The sequence below is a fragment of the Pyrus communis genome, chromosome 11 (assembly GCF_041283825.1).
Source record: "Pyrus communis isolate YQ-2024b chromosome 11, ASM4128382v1, whole genome shotgun sequence".
NCBI lineage: Eukaryota > Viridiplantae > Streptophyta > Magnoliopsida > Rosales > Rosaceae > Pyrus > Pyrus communis.
The window spans coordinates 25,573,647-25,591,184 of NC_142575.1; the positions used below are offsets into that span (position 1 = coordinate 25,573,647).

Consider the following 17,538-nt stretch of genomic DNA (forward strand, 5'->3'; position numbering starts at 1 on the left):
GCAAGGTATAACTTTACTCCAACAATTCGTCATTGGAAAAGAGTCAAAGATGTATTGCAATACCTTCATGGGACAACATACATGAGTTTCTTCTATTCAAAGAAATCCATAAATGACCGTATCCTTGTTGGATATGCTGATGTTGGTTTTCTCTATGATCCGCATAAAGCCCGCTTACAAACTGGATATGTGTTCAAGAATAGAGATACAACAATCTCATGGCGCTCAACAAAGCAAACATTAGTTGTTACATCTTCAAATCATTCAGAAATACTTGCTTTACATGAAGCAAGTCATGAATGTTCTTGGTTAAGATCAATGATCGATCATATTCGGAATTCATGTGGTCTACCTTCAAATACAAACATTCCAACTGTCATTCATGAAGATAATGCAACATGTGTTGCCCAAGTAAAAGAATGATTCATCAAGGGCGATAAGACTAAACACATATCTCCAAAGTTTTTCAGTGTACATGAGCTTTAGAAGGCTAAAGTTATTGAAGTCAGACAAATCCGTTCCAATGAAAATTTGGCAGATTTGTTCACCAAATCTCTACCAAAGTGCATGTTTAAGAAGATAGTGCAAAGTATCGGATTACGTCGACTTACCAAATAGCTAAATTTGGAGAATGTGGAATCATGGGGAGCATCCATGATACATGCATGTTGTACTCTTTTTCTTTCGATTAGGATTTTTCCCACTGGGTTTTTGCTATCAAGGTTTTAACGAGGCAACATAAGCATTTGACACTATATCAACAATCCAAGTAAAGTTGTACTTTTTTTCCTTCGCTATGGTTTTTTTTCACTGGGTTTTTCCAAGCAAGGTTTTAACGAGGCAACTGATGTTGATATGTGGGCATCTAAAGGGGAGTGTTGAAAACATTGGCATTGTTATGAATGCCCACACACAAATTTTTCAATGGCCACAAATGTGATGTAGACTTTGGAAACAAAAAGATTGTATTTTCAAAGTCATGTGATGTAAATTTCAAAATGTAATAATGCAAGTTGCTTTATAAATAGAGCACTCGATTGCAATCAAAACACAGAGAAAGAAAGGAAAGATAAATAATCAATATCCTTTGTTATAGTGTGATATTTTACACCTGCTTCGCTCCTGTCATTAATAAATGTTATCTCTCTAACTTTTACCTATTTATAACACAAATGATTATTTAGTGTCTTTTGTATGCTTTTTATTTATTTATTTTTGGAGTGTTTATGCATTTACGAGGTCAAAAGATCGTGACATGAAATACTTTCTCATTTTGGCAATTGAACACATCCGTTTTGGCTTTGCTCTATGGTGGGAGGAGTTCTAGCAGCGGGGGTGTTGTTGTTCCATGGAACTAAGGCGTTAAGGAGTTGGTTGCTTGCACTTGGGGTAACAGAGGCATCAGGGAGCGCGTGGTCTCTTGTGGAGGTATTGGCGTCAACATTGACTAAACTATCCTAGGCAAACATAGTTGTGGTTGAGTGATTAGATTGGGGAACTATTAGTTCACTCTCATATTGAGAGATTTTTGGCTGGTTTGGTATTGCTGTACTTTGAAAAAAAATTGCTTCAGTTGTGCTGTGAGAATAAGCTCATTTTTGCTGCTTCACGTTTTCAGCTTTTTTTACCCAAAATTGTGAAAATATGCTGTTTCTTTAAGTGTTTACCAAACATTTTTTTTCAGCTCAGCATTTTTTTTTATATCTACTTTTTATAAAAGCACCTCAATACCAAACCAGTACTTTATCCATTGGCCTTCGATCACAAAATCAATTGATAGTTGCATAAATGACTAGAGTTTGTTTTTCAAATGGAAGTGGTGCATATTGTTGTTGTATCAGTACTTTTGTAAGCTTTACACCTTTATTAGTAATGCATGAGTCGCGGCATCAAGGTTTGACCTAAATTGATTAAGGGTGGCCATTTGGCGGATATTGTGCCAATTCTAGTTTTGAACTATCTAAAAACACTTCATTTGTACACATTCGTCTTTTGTTTCACAACTTATTAATTTGTGGTCGCGGCAACAAGTCGAGCCCAATCGAAGATCTTTAAATAAGTTACGTTTGATCATCATATTCATATTACTCGATCTGAGCACTATGATATTTAACATAACTCGGCTCATTTAGGCTTTTATAAGTATTATAGTAAATTCCAAAATCTGGTAACTTTCCATATAAAAGAATCCTCAATTTATCGAAGATAAAAATATTAAAATCGTCAACCACTAAAAACGTCTTATTCTTACCTAAGCAAGATAAAGTAACCAAATAAAAAAGAGAAATCTTAATTCTCATCGTACGTCAACGCTAAAGGTTTGATGAATCGAGAATCCGAGTATAAGCGGCAGTAGATCTGGTCCCACAGGCGACAGTGATAGTAAGTACGGTGCACCGTCCCACGCGTGAGCACTAATCGGAGCAAATAACATAAAAAAAAAAAAAAAAACACAAAAAGTGAAAGCTAAGGCGAGAGGGTAAGGCAGCAGCTCTCTCTCCCATTTCATTCTCTCTGTGATTTTGCTCGGGAAAATTGGGATTAGAGCTCTCCGTTGCTCCGGAATCAAATCCAGTCCGTTCATCTCAGCCATGATTTCCTCCGGCAAGATCAAGTCTGTCGATTTTTATAGGTCAGATCTCTCGCATTTCCTTCACTCACTTTCACTGTTCATCAGCTCTGTGTGTGTATGTGTAATTTGAATCTGATCGTGGAAAATTCAGTTCGATTTTGCGTAATTGCTTTTTGGTGCATGTGGATTGTGAATTGTGATGGATAAGTGAATGAATGGCTTGGATTTATCAATGAATTGGAATGGTTATAATTAGGATTAAGAGTTTAAATTAATATTAATGGAAAAGATTGGTGATTTGAAAACTTTGGTTGCTTAAAATTAGTATTTGGATTGAGTATTTCTTCTTTGTTGGGAGGAAATGAAGTAGTGTTTGATTGATTGAATGAACATTGGAAATTAATGTAATTGGTATTATCCATGAATTTTGGAATGAGGCCTTCGTTTGCTTGTAATTGGTTTTATTTATTTTATTTATTTTTTTGTTGGCCGACGAAGCAACGAATTTGGCATCCATAGAAACGATGAATTAGTTTTGCAATAGACACGTTCAGGCCATTGAAAGATTCATATTATCACCACTACCTGAGAGTAAGGAGGCATTACTAGATTATTTGGAGGTGCTTAGTGGAAGCATTCATAGCAAATGATTCAAGGGTTTTAGCTGCTCGGTGTCTGATGTTTATGGCACACATCTAAGGAGCTAAAATTATATGCAAAAATGTCACATTGCATCTCTTTGCAAGCTTTCCCTGCGAATAGAAGGAGAAGGAAGAGAAAATTTAACAAACACCCCCTGGACTATTAGGGGTGTGTGTAAAATACCGCCCAAACAATAAAATCTTGCCAATTTACCACCTGCACTCTGCTTTAGTGTGGATGTATCACATCTGTCAATTACCGTTAGAAAATTCCATTAAATCTCATCTAGTATGAGCACATGAGCACTTTTTCGTCTGTATTTTGGGGTAAGAATTCCGTTGACTACAGCTTGTCTTCTGGGAAGCAGAAGATATGTCACACGAGCTTTATTCTACTGAATTGTTACTGTAAGTCATCTAGAGGTCTTTAAGTGGCAAAAATACACTTGTAAATGGCTCACATGTGTTGCACATGATACATTTTGACTAAAAGTTTTGCAAAAATTAATAGAGACGGTACATTCACATTAAACCATGAGTCTGGGTGGTGAATTTGCAATCTGGGTGGTGAATTTGCAATCTGGGTGGTACTGCGCACACCCTAATAGTCCAGTTGGTGTTTGTTAAATTTTCCTGTATATAAACAAATAAACCTGTGCTATAATTTAGTGGGCAATAAATTCACCTACAGGGTTTGTCTGATATGTATTTATGCTACAATGCTTTTCCTGTGTACAGGAAAATTCCTAGAGATTTGACAGAAGCATCATTATCGGGTGCAGGACTATCTATTGTAGCAGCTCTTGCCATGATGTTTTTATTTGGAATGGTAAGCAGCTCATATTTCTATAGTTCATCACTTATGCGTTCAAAGTATTCAAATTCGACCAATGGACATTGAGTAATGATTTTTTTTTTTCTCAATTGATGCTTGTTTTGGTCCTCTACGTATGTTTAACCTTTTTCTATTTTTATAATATCTACGAGAATTTCTAGTAGTTTTGTTCTCTTTTCCATCCTTGGTTTTTATTCGTAATTATTTCTTGTTGAGATATGCTTGTAGTTAATACATTTTATTGTATTTGTATTTATCTTCTTTTTTTTGCTGTTTCCTTTTTCCTTTTTTAAGTAATCTGTTTCAGCACTTTATTACTAAATTTATTAATAATGGCATTTCTTTACATCCTGATGGGACTTATGATGTTCATTTTACAGGAACTGAATAATTATTTAACCGTCAGCACCTCTACATCTGTTATTGTCGACAAGAGTTCTGATGGGGATTTCTTACGCATTGAATTTAATATCAGGTAAACATTCATAGCTTGCATTGGTGTTTTTGATGTTTATGAAGTTATTACGTACATGCATGGAGTTCAATTTTATACTGATCCGGTTGTAGCATTATTGATTTTAGAATGTCAGTGAAAAACTATCCTTCGTGTAATTGGAATTTTATTCAAAGATATTCTTCTTAACCATCATTTTGATTTTTTTACATTATCTTCAGTTAGTGGTGGTACACAACCAGATCCCATATATGAATATGTGGTTAGGACTTACAGATACTAGGTTGATGTGATATTGTCAAGCCCCATTTAATCAATCGTTATTACTATTTATATTAAGAATGGCATAAATATCATGGTTGAGAGTGGTAGGACTTTTTGATATGGTGACAAAATGATGCCTTATTAGGTTCATGGCTCCATGTGCTTTTAATTAAATTAGGTCCAAATGATTCTAAGGTGCACTACATGGGAATTTGTAGGAAATGCTTTAATCAGCCCAAAAGAGGCAATTATATTGTGTGAGCATTAGATTATGAGGGTGCTCCCTCTCTTACTCCTGGTCCTGGAAAATTTGGTGATTCACCTTTCTGATGCAAACTATACTCAAAGAAAACTCTTGGTTAGCACTTTCGATTATTATTTATCAAGTTTCTAAAAGAAATTAGATGCTAGTCGGGCAGCGGACTCGGGCCTAGCGCCTAGGCAGACTAGGCGGATTTAAGTAAATCTATTATATTTCATGTAAATAAGTGTCTACTTATACTCAAAATATATATAATATCATCATAAACTACAAAATAGTATGACATATATATTATGAAGTATTCAAACAGAAAACATGGAGAACAAGCATATAATGTGTGTTCATTTAAATATTCAACAAGTCTCTTACAATTTATTGCAAAAAATAAAATGCAAAATAAAAGTTAATTATTTTTTGTCGAAGTGTGTCGCGATCTAGGCAGGTCTGGGTGGGCTAGGTGGTCTAGGCGGACGTCTAAGCAGGTCTAGGCGCCCTTTCTTAATTTTCAAATGCCTAGGCTTTAATCAGGGCGGTGGCTACCCGCCTAGCGCCTAGGCCCCCACATAGGCGGCTCTAGGCAAGGATTTTTAGAACAGTGTTATTTGTGTGGTATCAATTTATATAACCTTCCTTCACCCCCTGCCTCTCTCATTTCCTTGGCCGCCTGCATAATGTTATCTCCTTTTTCGTGTAGTTTTCCTGCACTTTCATGTGAATTCGCATCTCTTGACGTGAGTGACGTGTTGGGAACAGTAAGTTTCTCTCTCATTTATTTATTTATTTTTTCTTCAATATTATTTACTCTGGTCCTGATTTTCATCCCTAATGCTAATGATCCTTTGTTAGTAATTTTTATATTCTTTATGTGGTATCCATCTATCCTGAATCCATTCCCTCTTATTCTCAGAACAGATTGAATATTACGAAAACAATTCGCAAGTTCTCCATAGGGACAGATTTAAGACCAACTGGCACTGAGTTCCACTCAGGACCCGTTTTACATAATATTAAGCATGGGGATGGAGATGAGTTTTCTGGTGATGGCTCTATTTCTCTAACTGCTCAGAATTTTGAAAAGTTTACTCACCAGTAAGTGGGCCAACTTTTAGTTCCATACCTTTGATATTTAATGCTGCTGATGTGGAACACTTTTATGTTGCAAATTGATACATTTCCTAATTTTGTATTAAACAATTCTTTTGCAGGCACCCAATTTTGGTGGTTAATTTTTATGCTCCATGGTGCTACTGGAGCAATCGCCTGGTAAATAAAATAGCTTCACATGTCTCAAATCTCTTTTCATGAAATTTTTAGTTTTCTTAATCAATCAATTTCTACAGTTCTTGTTTTATACTTGCATTTGCATATGCATATTCTATGGTTTTGGCATGATTGCAAAGAATTTAGAATCTCATATTTTGGCTAGAAACTAAAGTGTAACTCATGTATGCAAATAATGCGATCATTCAATCATGGGAAAAATTCTTGTAATGCAGTTTTCATTGAGAACATTACTAGCTGAGGATTTCTTCAACTTATATCTTTTAGTTTTGCCGAATGAAAGAAATCTAAAATGTTGTAATATTTGTATTTGTTGTACTTCATACATTGCTCTTGGGTTGTGGAGTTGTTTAACTATCATTTACTACTTCGATTGTTTCCCTCATTTCATACCCTTAATCATGTATGTCCTTGTCAATATGCATTATCTTATGACAAGTCACAAGATCCTTGGGTCAATTAATGTTGTTCTTTCTTCGTTTTCGATGGAACTGTTGTATAATCGGAAAATGCTTTGTGTGCATTAATTTATTGTTTGGTTGACGTAATTGAACTATTTAGTTGAATCCATCCAAAAGCGTATCTTTCTTGCTGCATTTTTATCTTCCTCTTTTATTACTTCTTGTTTCATGTTATCACTTTCCTTTTCAGAAACCTTCATGGGAGAAGGCCGCCAAAATAATAAGAGAGAGGTGCTTCACTCTGAAAGTCTGCTTTTCTTCCACATAATATGATTTTTCTGAGGGAGCTGTTATTGGCACTAGTCATCCTGCACTCTTTCCTTATGTTCTACATTCAGGAAGAGTGCTGAAGGGCTGTTCTAGAGTGTTAATAACATTTCCCCTTTCTAATGGTGCAGTCCAGAATTTAAAGTTTACAATTCTCATCTCACTTTCTCTCATGCTTCCTTGGTTAACAGGTATGATCCAGAAATAGATGGCCGTATACTTATGGCGAAGGTGGATTGTACTGAAGAAGGTGACTTGTGTAAGAGGTATGTTTTAAATTGCTTAGTCCTACTTTCCACTTGATTTTCTATGGAATACGATTTGTTTTATGTTACTTTTAACTGTGGCCATATGCATTTTCAGTTTTTATTAGTTGTATAAAAACAATCTATAAGTATATTTGCAATTTTTCTTATTGAAAAGGAGATTTATACATTCTATATTTTAATAGCCGACTTACAGAGGACAAGAAAACTGAATGGCTAAACTCCACTTAATGCGCTGCAACTGTAGATTTGTAAATACTAAATAGCAGATTTTGTTCACTATTAATAAACATATTAAACAATAAATTTAACTTGAAATGATCAGGGTTGTTTTTATTCTTGCTTGAAAATGTGGTCAAGACTTAAAAGTGGAAGAGGAACCTATTTGTCGTTGAAGAAGATTTTGAAACAAGTACCATAAGCTACCTACCGGGGCATAACTGGGGTGGTTTTCAAAATAACAATACTAGGATTTAGTTTCTTGAAATGCCAATTAGAGCTCTAGATTTTATTTCTAGGGTAGTATTCTTACCAATTAGACCTAGGAAGACTTGGAAAGAGACTTTAAGAAAAGATATGGAGTACTTGGAGCTAATGGAAGACTTGGCATAAAGCCGAGCACAGTGGCGTTCTAGGATTCCTACAGCCGAACCCACTTAGTGGGATATGGCTTGGTTGTTGTTGTTGTTGGTGTTGTTGTAGTAGTGGTAGTATTCTTACAAATGTAGCATTTTACTGGCAGATCAGTATATTTTGACTTCCTGGTTGAAAAGAGAAAGGGTGGGAACATGGATGAGCTCATGTTTTAGTCTGTCTCTATCTTAAGCATTTTCACGTGGTATTCTTGTATGTTGCCATAGTTAAGCCATCAATCTTAGTGTCCCAGAATTGAATTACCATTTGAACTATTTTCATATCCACCAACTTAAGCTTTTATGTGCCATCTTAACTAGTTATACATCATTGCTTTACATCTCAAGATACAACCTTGTTGTTCTCTTCTTTACTTACCTCTCAAGTGTGCGTCATGTACCACTGTCTTCCTGTTTTTGCCATTATTAACTATGCTTCCTCATAATGTTCAGGAATCACATTCAAGGATATCCATCAATTCGTATTTTTCGTAAAGGAAGTGATGTGAGGTAAATGCTACAAAATTTCGCAAAGTTTATTTTCTTTTCAAACTGATTTCTACTCATTTATTTATTATCGAAATTATTTCAATTTGGGAGTCTTTAACATTACGTTTTAAGTCGCATTTAATTTATCGTTTTTTATTTTTGTCTGTTCTATCCTCCTCTTACTCGTATGCGTATTTATCTGTATCTATTTGGAGAGCAGTTTTTTACGTGCTGTAAGGCTCCATTTCAACATGTGGATATGCAAGATTTGAATTTTACTTTTTTATATATTGAGTGTGAAATGTCAAAAGAAGGGATGAAGTATAGTTTTGATATACTGAAAGAAAATTTTGGTCAAGTACATTAGGAAGTTAATTTGAAATGACATTTTGTTCTTTAATATTTAACTGATCTTATATTGTCATGTACATTTACTTTCAATTAGCAAAGAATTTTAATATGCCTAATATCTCATACAATTTATAATAAAAATGCAAATTGAAATCCTCAATTTTAAGTCATCTATCTAAATGCAATCTTAGGCAGCCAATTAAGTCTTATCTAGGTTTTTCTGGTCCTTCAGTTGTGGAGCTGCATGCATAGTTTATTCATTTATGATTTTTCTGAGATGGTAATAGTGTCGAAAAGACAATTCTCTCTCTCGTCTTCCCTCTCTTGCCCTTTCCCTCGGGGGTGTTTCTCCATTCTTTCAAGTGTATGTCATGGGTTTTAGAAAATCTCATGTTTCAGTTTAGTTTCTTTAATGGACCCATTTGATTCATACATTTGATTCTCAAATTTTGCTCCCTCGGCCATGCCTGTCTTGTACATATGAAGCTTAACGTAAGCAACCTCTTTATCTGGCATTCTTTCACAGGGATGACCATGGACACCATGAGCATGAATCTTATTATGGTGATCGAGATACAGATAGCCTTGTTAAGGTACAAGAATTCATAAGTTTTAATTAGTGTTACTGTATCTCATGTTTAACTTTGACTTTGAACTTGTTGGTGCTTCTTGATATTCAGTGCCCCAATGAAATTGTAAATCTGATATGAAGCTTCTGTCCTTGCAGACAATGGAAACTTTGGTTGCACCTATCCCTGTGGAGTCTGAAAAACTCGCTTTGGAGGGTAAATCTAACAACGGGGGTGAGAATGCAAAAAGACCAGCACCATTGACAGGAGGGTGTAGAATTGAAGGATATGTGCGTGTAAAGAAGGTGATCTTCTAGTTGAAATTGAAATTAATAGAACCATTGGGCACGTTAGACCTAATTGCAGGACTGTGGTTATACCTGTAGAAATCTTTGCTTTATTCCTCTGCTCCCAAGGCATGGCTTGAGGTGCTTCACATGCTTGGAAATGTGATGAAAGAGGGATTGAACAACTCATTTCCTTTTTTTCTTTGTCTGAGAGCATGCCTTCAGGTGTTTCACATGCTTGAAATCGGTAAGAATAAAGAGAAATGCCAAGGGCAGCTGTGACTGCTCAATTTGGTTAGCAGAGCTGCACACACGAGTCTCCCTCACACTTGAGAATCACATGTGCAGTCATGACAGCAGCGGCTGACCTTGGCTTCTTCATGAAAAAAGAAAAAAAAAATTTGCCACCTTAGCAGCTAAGCTATGGTTTACCTCCTCAAATTTTTAAATTTCTTGTACTTGGTGGTTAACATGAATAAACAGAAGAGAATATTGTACCAGTAAAATGCAATTTATCATTGTCCGAATTCTGGCCTTCTTTGACCTTTCAATTGACCTTACAGTAAAACTCTTAGATGTTATTCAGTTGGAAATAGGTATGATTTGTCCTGTGCTGTGCAGGTTCCGGGAAACCTTGTCATTTCCGCTCATTCGGGAGCTCATTCCTTCGATGCTTCTCAAATGAACATGTCTCACGTCATTTCACATTTCTCATTCGGTAGGATGATTGCTCCTAAGGTGATGAGTGATGTCAAGCGATTGGTACCTTATCTTGGTGTGAGCCATGATAGGTTGAATGGTCGGTCTTTCATAAATCACCGTGACTTAGGTGCTAATGTTACAGTAAGTTTGTCTCTATGCATGACTCTTCCTATCTTTTTCTATGACTCCTATCTTTTTCTTCTGTTTGTTTCTCTATTGTTCTGTGCTTGTCCATTAACATGCCAATGTGTGTGGTAGTGTATTGGCAATGTATAGCTGCATGTGATTGAGTTTTACGCATTTTAGTAGTTGTATGGATATTCTTACCTCCCTAAAGATGCTTTCACGGTCCATAAACATCTCCTTCTGAGTGGATACTAACTGTTTTAATTCCTTTTTTGGGCAATCTTCTTTGGGTACTAAATAGTGTTTATTCGTTTTTCCATATATTTGTGGACTTACAAGTAGATTCATTAATGAAGTTTATTGGGCTGGTAAAGAGTAGCAAATGCTTAAGCTCATTATAATTGCAATATCTGGTAATTGTATGTGCAGATAGAGCATTACCTTCAAATAGTTAAATCTGAAGTCATAACTGGGAGATCTCATAAATTAATTGAGGAATATGAGTACACGGCCCACAGCAGCTTGGCGCAGAGTCTCCAAATACCAGTTGCGAAGTTCCATTTCGAGCTCTCCCCCATGCAGGTTTAATTTTTCGTTAAAAAACAACAATAGCGTAAATGTCTTTTAGTTTTTACTCTCTTTGCTTCTCTCACATTTTCTCTTTCGTTGTCTTCTTTAACCAGGTTTTAATAACAGAAAACCCGAAATCCTTTTCACATTTTATCACGAATGTGTGCGCTATTATCGGAGGCGTTTTCACGGTTAGTATCTTTGTTTTTTTGTAGTTGTTTACTTGTGTCAAGAGTGCTCACTAATTTTTTCTTTCGTTTGGGTTTGCAGGTAGCGGGAATAATGGACTCAATTCTGCACAATACTATTAGAATGATGAGGAAGGTTGAACTCGGCAAGAACTTCTGATGGATAGGCCAAGCGTTGGTTAGTGTACAAGAAAAATTATTTATTCGCTACATCTGTTTTAGTGAGGATTGTTTTGTTAACGATGACAACATGTTCCTCTTAGAAAGAAGAATTGGAATGAAGCATTACAAGTGCCGATTTTTCGGTTCAAGTTTTCGAAACACGAAACGATTTTACAAACATTGTATACTTCACAACTCATGCGATTATAGTTAGATAACTTTATACTAAAAAAGGAAACGCATGCCCTTGTACTAATTGTTGTGGGATATGTCAACGAGGGATGGTGCAAGCACCCATTATACGCTTTTTTTGTTTGTTTTTCTTTTATGTTTTTAGCTGCAAGGGAAAGCAGAAAAGTAGGGATAAGTGAGGCGTTAAACTCAAGATCAAATTCGCGTATGTACATTTACTTAATACATTCACCATTGAACGGTCAAATATGTTTTCAACGAGATACACTCACCATCTAACGGCCAGATATGTAAATGAAGAGAATATAATATCTGAGCATTAGATGATGAATGTAGTAAGTAAATACATGTACCGTTTGTTTCAATTACTCATCCAATTGGATTGGATTCGTAATTTCATTAACATTATGTTTGAATGAAGAAATTTAATATTACTGAAGAATTTCAAAATGACGGAAATAGAAATAACGGAATATTATTTTCTAGAATTTGTGAATATATTTTTTGGTTAACTTCAAAATACAATGGAATTTGAATGTTGAATTTTTTATTTTTAAACTCTCGTAGAAATTTGAAGATGACACCTATTGACATGAAATTTAAACTTAGGAATTGGAGTCCCAATTTCAAAGTTTTTTTTTTTTTTTTTTTTTTTTTTCCATGTGAAAATTTTAATTTCTATGTATATGAATCCAAATAAAGAGAAGTGATGTGTGTCAACTTATAAATTTTAACTTTTGTCAAAATTCCATGTTTAAAACTCTCACTCATAAAAATTTCGACATGACTACATTAGATTTCTGTGATGAGTCTCCTTGCAAAAATCCACTCATACAATTCAATAGGGCATGCTATTTTTCACGCATAGGTAAGGATTTTCAATTTTTTTAAGACTATACTACATATTATTAAGCCAAATATTTTTCTTTACCATTCAGTTTTTGTTTTAGACACAACTACAAAATCCATGATAAAAATTTCACAGAACTACAGCAAAGCATAAGATTTAAAGGGTTTCATAATATTGTAAAACGATTTGTCCCTCAAATCATAACATTTAAAGGGATTTAGCTTGTGGGTATAAATAGCTTTTAGTTTTGAGGGTTTTTGGGTCTATTCAGTTGAGATTTTTCTTATATTTAAAAGCTTTTATAAAAACAGAAAATTGTGAAATTAGGGTCTAAATTTTGACAATAAATGATAAAAACTCATGAATTCACAATACAATCTGTAACGGATCGAATATGGATTAACTAGCTAAATTTAACGGCTTTGGATAGTCAAACACCTCGTATCTTATTGCTTCCACAGTCGCAAGTCATGAAACCAAATATAATATTTGCATTTCCCACGGGACTGCACATATACATAAACATACACTATGTAAAATTAATCAATTTATTTATTTGTGCATACATCTACATTATTGGCCTTTATTGTGGAGTCTCACAAGCACATACAAATGAGAATCAAACAAATATCAAGCACCAGTACAAACATGTACACTGAGCTTTAAGGAAAAAAGAACATAAAATAAAGCAGAGAGTAATAAAAAGATACTCTCAAAAGAAAACAAACTTTGTACTCAAGGAATCCAATCCAGTTAGAGTAGTAAAAGTGTTGAGGATGCGGCAAATGCTCCGACGGACCCAATAAAACTCATGAAAACTGAAGAAGCCGCGTTTGGAGGTGGAGGAGGTGTTTCACCTTCAGGAGCAGGAGTAGGGTTAATCTCAGTAGTCTCTGACGGCGGTGGAGGTGGAGACGCTTCATCAGAAGGAGCTGGAGATGGGATCATATCTTTTGAGTTTGAAGATGAGGGAGGTTTTGCATTTCTGTTTCTATCTGCCAAGACAATCACTACCACCTTCTCATTTTTCTGACATTTATCTTTGTTCCCACTGATGAAGTAGAATGGCCCGGATTGGTTGAACTTGAAGACTGTGTGGCCATCGGTGTATTTCTTAGCCGTAGGTGAATCCGTGTTGCAGTTGGTGTAGTCGTCCTGGGTTACTAAAAGCACTGAGTCTTGGCCAGGAGGGTAGTGGAACACTGCAGTTGAAATATATATCAAGTAAATTAGCAAGGGTAAGCATGGCTATGTGGGAGTAACAAACCTTTTATTTTTATTTTTGTACAATTTTGAATTTTTGATTGTGTGTTGTTTTTTGTTACAAAGAAGGGAAGGGAGGAGGGGAACCAGAACCCCCCCTTTTTTGGGGTGGACGTAATTTATTACCATTGGAGCTACAAGCCTCAAAATACAATGATTTTTTATTTGATCTGTTAAGTTGTCGTGAGACACTATAAATTAAAATCACATGCATACACATAATTCCATCAAATCAATAATCTTAATTACAGTTGGCTTGTCCAACTATGTAAAATATATACCAGACTGAAGAAAGTTGATGTTTCACCATAAAATTAATTGGTAATATGTGAAGTAGTCAATTACTTATAAACACATAATAGATCTCTTTTTGTTCTTTTTCTTTTTTTCCCCAAAATGTAATGAATACTCTCAACATAGACTGTAATAAATTCACTTTTGTATTTAATTTTAATCACATAACTTCGGTTTTATCCTCGTAATCATTTTACAAACATGAACAATGACAAGTGTTCCTTTAAAAGTAATATAATTCTTTAATAAAATTAATATATAAGTGGTGGACTATAAAATCATGTCCTTAACCATTTTTAACCTTATGAGCAAATTTGAAATGAAAAATAATGTATCAACGCATCAAACTAAGTTATAACACACAAAATAGGAAGGTCATCCTGGGTGGCATAGGAGTAAAGTGTTTAAATAAAATAGGTTTTACCTAAAACTTGCTTGTATATTCAGATGCTGAAAACTGAGAGGGATATGTAGAACCTTATTAATAAACATAGAGCATAAAAAACTTACCAATGGAGTCTCCGATTTGAAACCTGTTTCTTTCCGCCCATTGATTATAGTGAACAGAAGAATCAGGAACACACCAGCCCTTTGAGCCTCCAATTGCAAAGTCAGTTGCACCACTCTTCTGTATCAACAGCGTCACGCATACAATCCCCACAACAAAAACTGCATTAATATTATTTTTGTGAATTTGGTTGGCCATTGTTGGACCAAATATTGCTTGTATTTCCCTGTCGTTTTTGGAAGACGAAGAAAAATGGGGTGGAATGAACGGTGTTCTGATAGGGGTTTTTGTAGGGGTTGCATGGAATACTTTCTACCAGCTTTGTTGTCAGAGAAGCTTTTGCTACTTTTTCTTATTCTTTTTTTTTTTTTTTTTTTTTTATCTTTTAGGTTTCTTAGCTCTCAATGCAAAGCATATATGCACTTTCAATTTTTAAATGGTTGTTAAAGAATGATGAGTTTCATCATAAAACTAATTAGGAATATAGAGAGCAACTCAGTTATTATAAGCAAATGCAAGGTACGTTTTTTCCTTGAGATGTGAGATTAATACTCTTAACATACGCCTCAAGTGCGACGAATTCAAGCTTAGCATGTAAATAGTACAAATCATGTGACGTGGAGTACGTGTGGCCATATTTGGGCTCCATATGAAACAACTTGTCTATTGAGCTTCACACATAAGACAACTTGCTTTCATATCATGAAAAAGTCGAGGTCCAAGCATAAAACTAATTGACAATATAAAGAGTAACTCAATTACTTATAATTACATACAAGATTTTATTTTATTTTTGATGTGAGATTATTACTCTCAATAGTTGTTCTTGGGACTTTATTTTATTGGAACTTTTAAATAACTTCTTGTATGCGTTTATTCTTTGCTTAAACATTATTAAGAATATTCATGGCTTGTGTTCTGGGTTAGACTAATTAATTATTGAACGTGATTTGTCTCTCTCTGTCCCTCCTCTAGGCATTTCCCTATGTCAATTTGCAATGAAGTTCTGGAACTCAGTAATAAAAGTCTTGCAGAATGGTATTTTACATTGAAGAACTGACCTCCTGACCAGCGATCGAGCACAGGTTCCAAATTTTAGAGCTCAAGTGGAAGCTTAACTTTCTTTTTCCGTCGGACGTACGGTGCAATTTTTTTAGAAGATACAAATTAATCAAATCATTGTGAGTAATGAAGTAACCTTTTGGATTAGAACCGCAAACACATGCTCTTGTGGATGTTGCAAATTCATTGAATGATTCTGTTCATGGGGATCATTGTATATGTGCATCGCAATTAATAAGGGTCTTATCATTAACATAAAATCTTGAAAAAGACCAAAACGAGGATTGACGTCTACTAATACTACAGTTTAGTAATATATATTCTTATATATCCACTTGTAAGGGCGAATTCGACACTAAATTATTATGGTTAACTCATTGTGTGACTTAGCCTAATTGAGCACACCTCTTTGTAAATGTTAACTGTATATAAGAATCCCACAACGGGAAAACAAGAGACATAATATGTGTTGATAAGGAGTTTGGCTACTCTTTATATTACCATTTGATTTTCTAGTGGAACCTCAACTTCTTTCAATCAAAGGTAAACAAATCCTGGTAGGAACCAATAAGAACCAGTTACATACTTTCCTCAACATGGAGATCCAAGATAAAGGAAGGTGGCCGGAGTAAGTAACCATTCACGTTCACTACCACTGGACAAGCTGTAACGACCCAGACGAATGCTACGAGCTTATAGTTTATATGTAATAAAAATGTACACAATTTCTCTCTCAAAGTGGCTAGGTTTTTTTCCCTCTTGGTAATCCTTCTTGGTCTATTCCCTTTCTCCCCTTCCTGTTATTTTTATTTTGGTGTAGAATTGTCACCGTAACACATTGTAGTCGCCAAAATGTTTGCCGTCTTTTGACGCATGCACATGATTACCTCAAGGTTTTGGGTCAAGACTGTCAAGTTGTCACCTTCAATATGAGTTTGGAGCTGCAAGGAGTGAAATCTATCAGATTGCATGTGGTTCAAATTTAATTAGTCAGTACGAGACTATGGCTCTCTTCGGGATGCCAGGAGGATCTGGAGCGGCAACACTGTTTAGTTCATTTAGTTTGATTTTGTTTAATAATTACCAAAAGCTCATTAGAAATTTGCTTCTTGTTTCTCTCTTAGGAGAGTTCTTTCGTTTTAGTTTCATCTAGGTATTGTAGATTTCTTATATGTATCAAGGGGCCTAGTTGTTTGAATTGTTGAATGTACTTCAATTGGTGTTTTAGAGTTATGGTGGAGATTAAGTAATTCAATTAGAAACACATGCATTATATTTTTCTATGGGAGGATTACTCGAACTCATGTAGACATCTATTCAAAGCTCATCAACTAACCATTGTTTCTACGGGGCTGAGTTGTTTGAATTGTTGAATCTACTTCACTTGATGTTTTAGAGTTATCGTGGCGATTAAGTAATGTAGAGTAATCCGATTAGAGACCTATGCATCATGTTTTTCTATGGGGGCATTACTCGAACTCACATAGACATCTATTCAAAACTCATCAAGTGACCATTGTTTCTACTCGCGCTTGGTTTTAAGCAAGCCGAAGTTTCATTATTTATACAAAAAATAAAACCTCGCATGCATGGACTAACTTAATATTTTATGTGTCCTCAAAGCTTTGAGGCCCTTGGCCGGTCGGCTTTGTCAATGACGTGGGAACAAAGAAAAAAGCATGGGATGGTAATCCTTTGGGCGCGATATTTTTTCTTAAAATTATTAATAAGAACCAAACATGTTAATTAGCATTTAAGTAATAATTTAATTATTAACTTCAATGTTATTTAATTTACAAAATTTTATCTACAAGTTTAATCTTTATAGTATTACCAATATATACCTTTGGCATAAAGTATATTTCATTGTTTGTTAACTACATATAATTAAGATTAGCATGAGGCCATACAACCGTACAAAACAATAGACATTCAATGCACATAGATCAACTATACATGGGTTTGACGTATTCGAGATGCTAACAAAGTT

The 17,538-nt window shown here is 35.0% G+C and overlaps 2 protein-coding genes across 2 annotated transcripts; one reads left to right on the forward strand and one right to left on the reverse strand.

The window, feature by feature from the left end:
* Positions 1-2,384: 2,384 nt before the first annotated feature.
* Positions 2,385-11,685, forward strand: LOC137741673 (protein disulfide-isomerase 5-3). Its single transcript, XM_068481372.2, has 15 exons — positions 2,385-2,632; positions 3,952-4,042; positions 4,429-4,523; positions 5,723-5,780; positions 5,936-6,117; positions 6,234-6,291; positions 6,961-7,001; positions 7,229-7,303; positions 8,389-8,445; positions 9,302-9,368; positions 9,503-9,649; positions 10,253-10,474; positions 10,889-11,041; positions 11,143-11,220; positions 11,300-11,685. The coding sequence occupies exons 1-15, from the start codon at positions 2,592-2,594 to the stop codon at positions 11,375-11,377; spliced, it is 1,443 nt and encodes a 480-aa protein (XP_068337473.1). The 5' UTR covers positions 2,385-2,591; the 3' UTR covers positions 11,378-11,685.
* A 1,270-nt stretch (positions 11,686-12,955) lies between these two features.
* On the reverse strand, positions 12,956-14,743 carry LOC137741477 (early nodulin-like protein 9). The gene is made up of 2 exons (XM_068481182.2): positions 14,489-14,743; positions 12,956-13,623 (listed from the first exon to the last, which is right to left on the reverse strand). Exons 1-2 carry the CDS (start codon positions 14,682-14,684, stop codon positions 13,175-13,177), a joined length of 645 nt encoding a protein of 214 aa, XP_068337283.2. The 5' UTR covers positions 14,685-14,743; the 3' UTR covers positions 12,956-13,174.
* Positions 14,744-17,538: the final 2,795 nt, after the last annotated feature.

Bases quoted from the DNA above. Each gene is read 5' to 3' on its own strand.
- LOC137741477 (XM_068481182.2), bottom strand. From the start codon at position 14,684: ATGGCCAACCAAATTCACAAAAATAATATTAATGCAGTTTTTGTTGTG. The intron at 13,624-14,488 runs GTAAGTTTTTTA...TTTCAACTGCAG, and splicing joins TCAAATCGGAGACTCCATTG to TGTTCCACTACCCTCCTGGC.
- LOC137741673 (XM_068481372.2), top strand. From the start codon at position 2,592: ATGATTTCCTCCGGCAAGATCAAGTCTGTCGATTTTTATAG. The intron at 9,369-9,502 runs GTACAAGAATTC...CTGTCCTTGCAG, and splicing joins ATACAGATAGCCTTGTTAAG to ACAATGGAAACTTTGGTTGC. The intron at 9,650-10,252 runs GTGATCTTCTAG...TGTGCTGTGCAG, and splicing joins GATATGTGCGTGTAAAGAAG to GTTCCGGGAAACCTTGTCAT.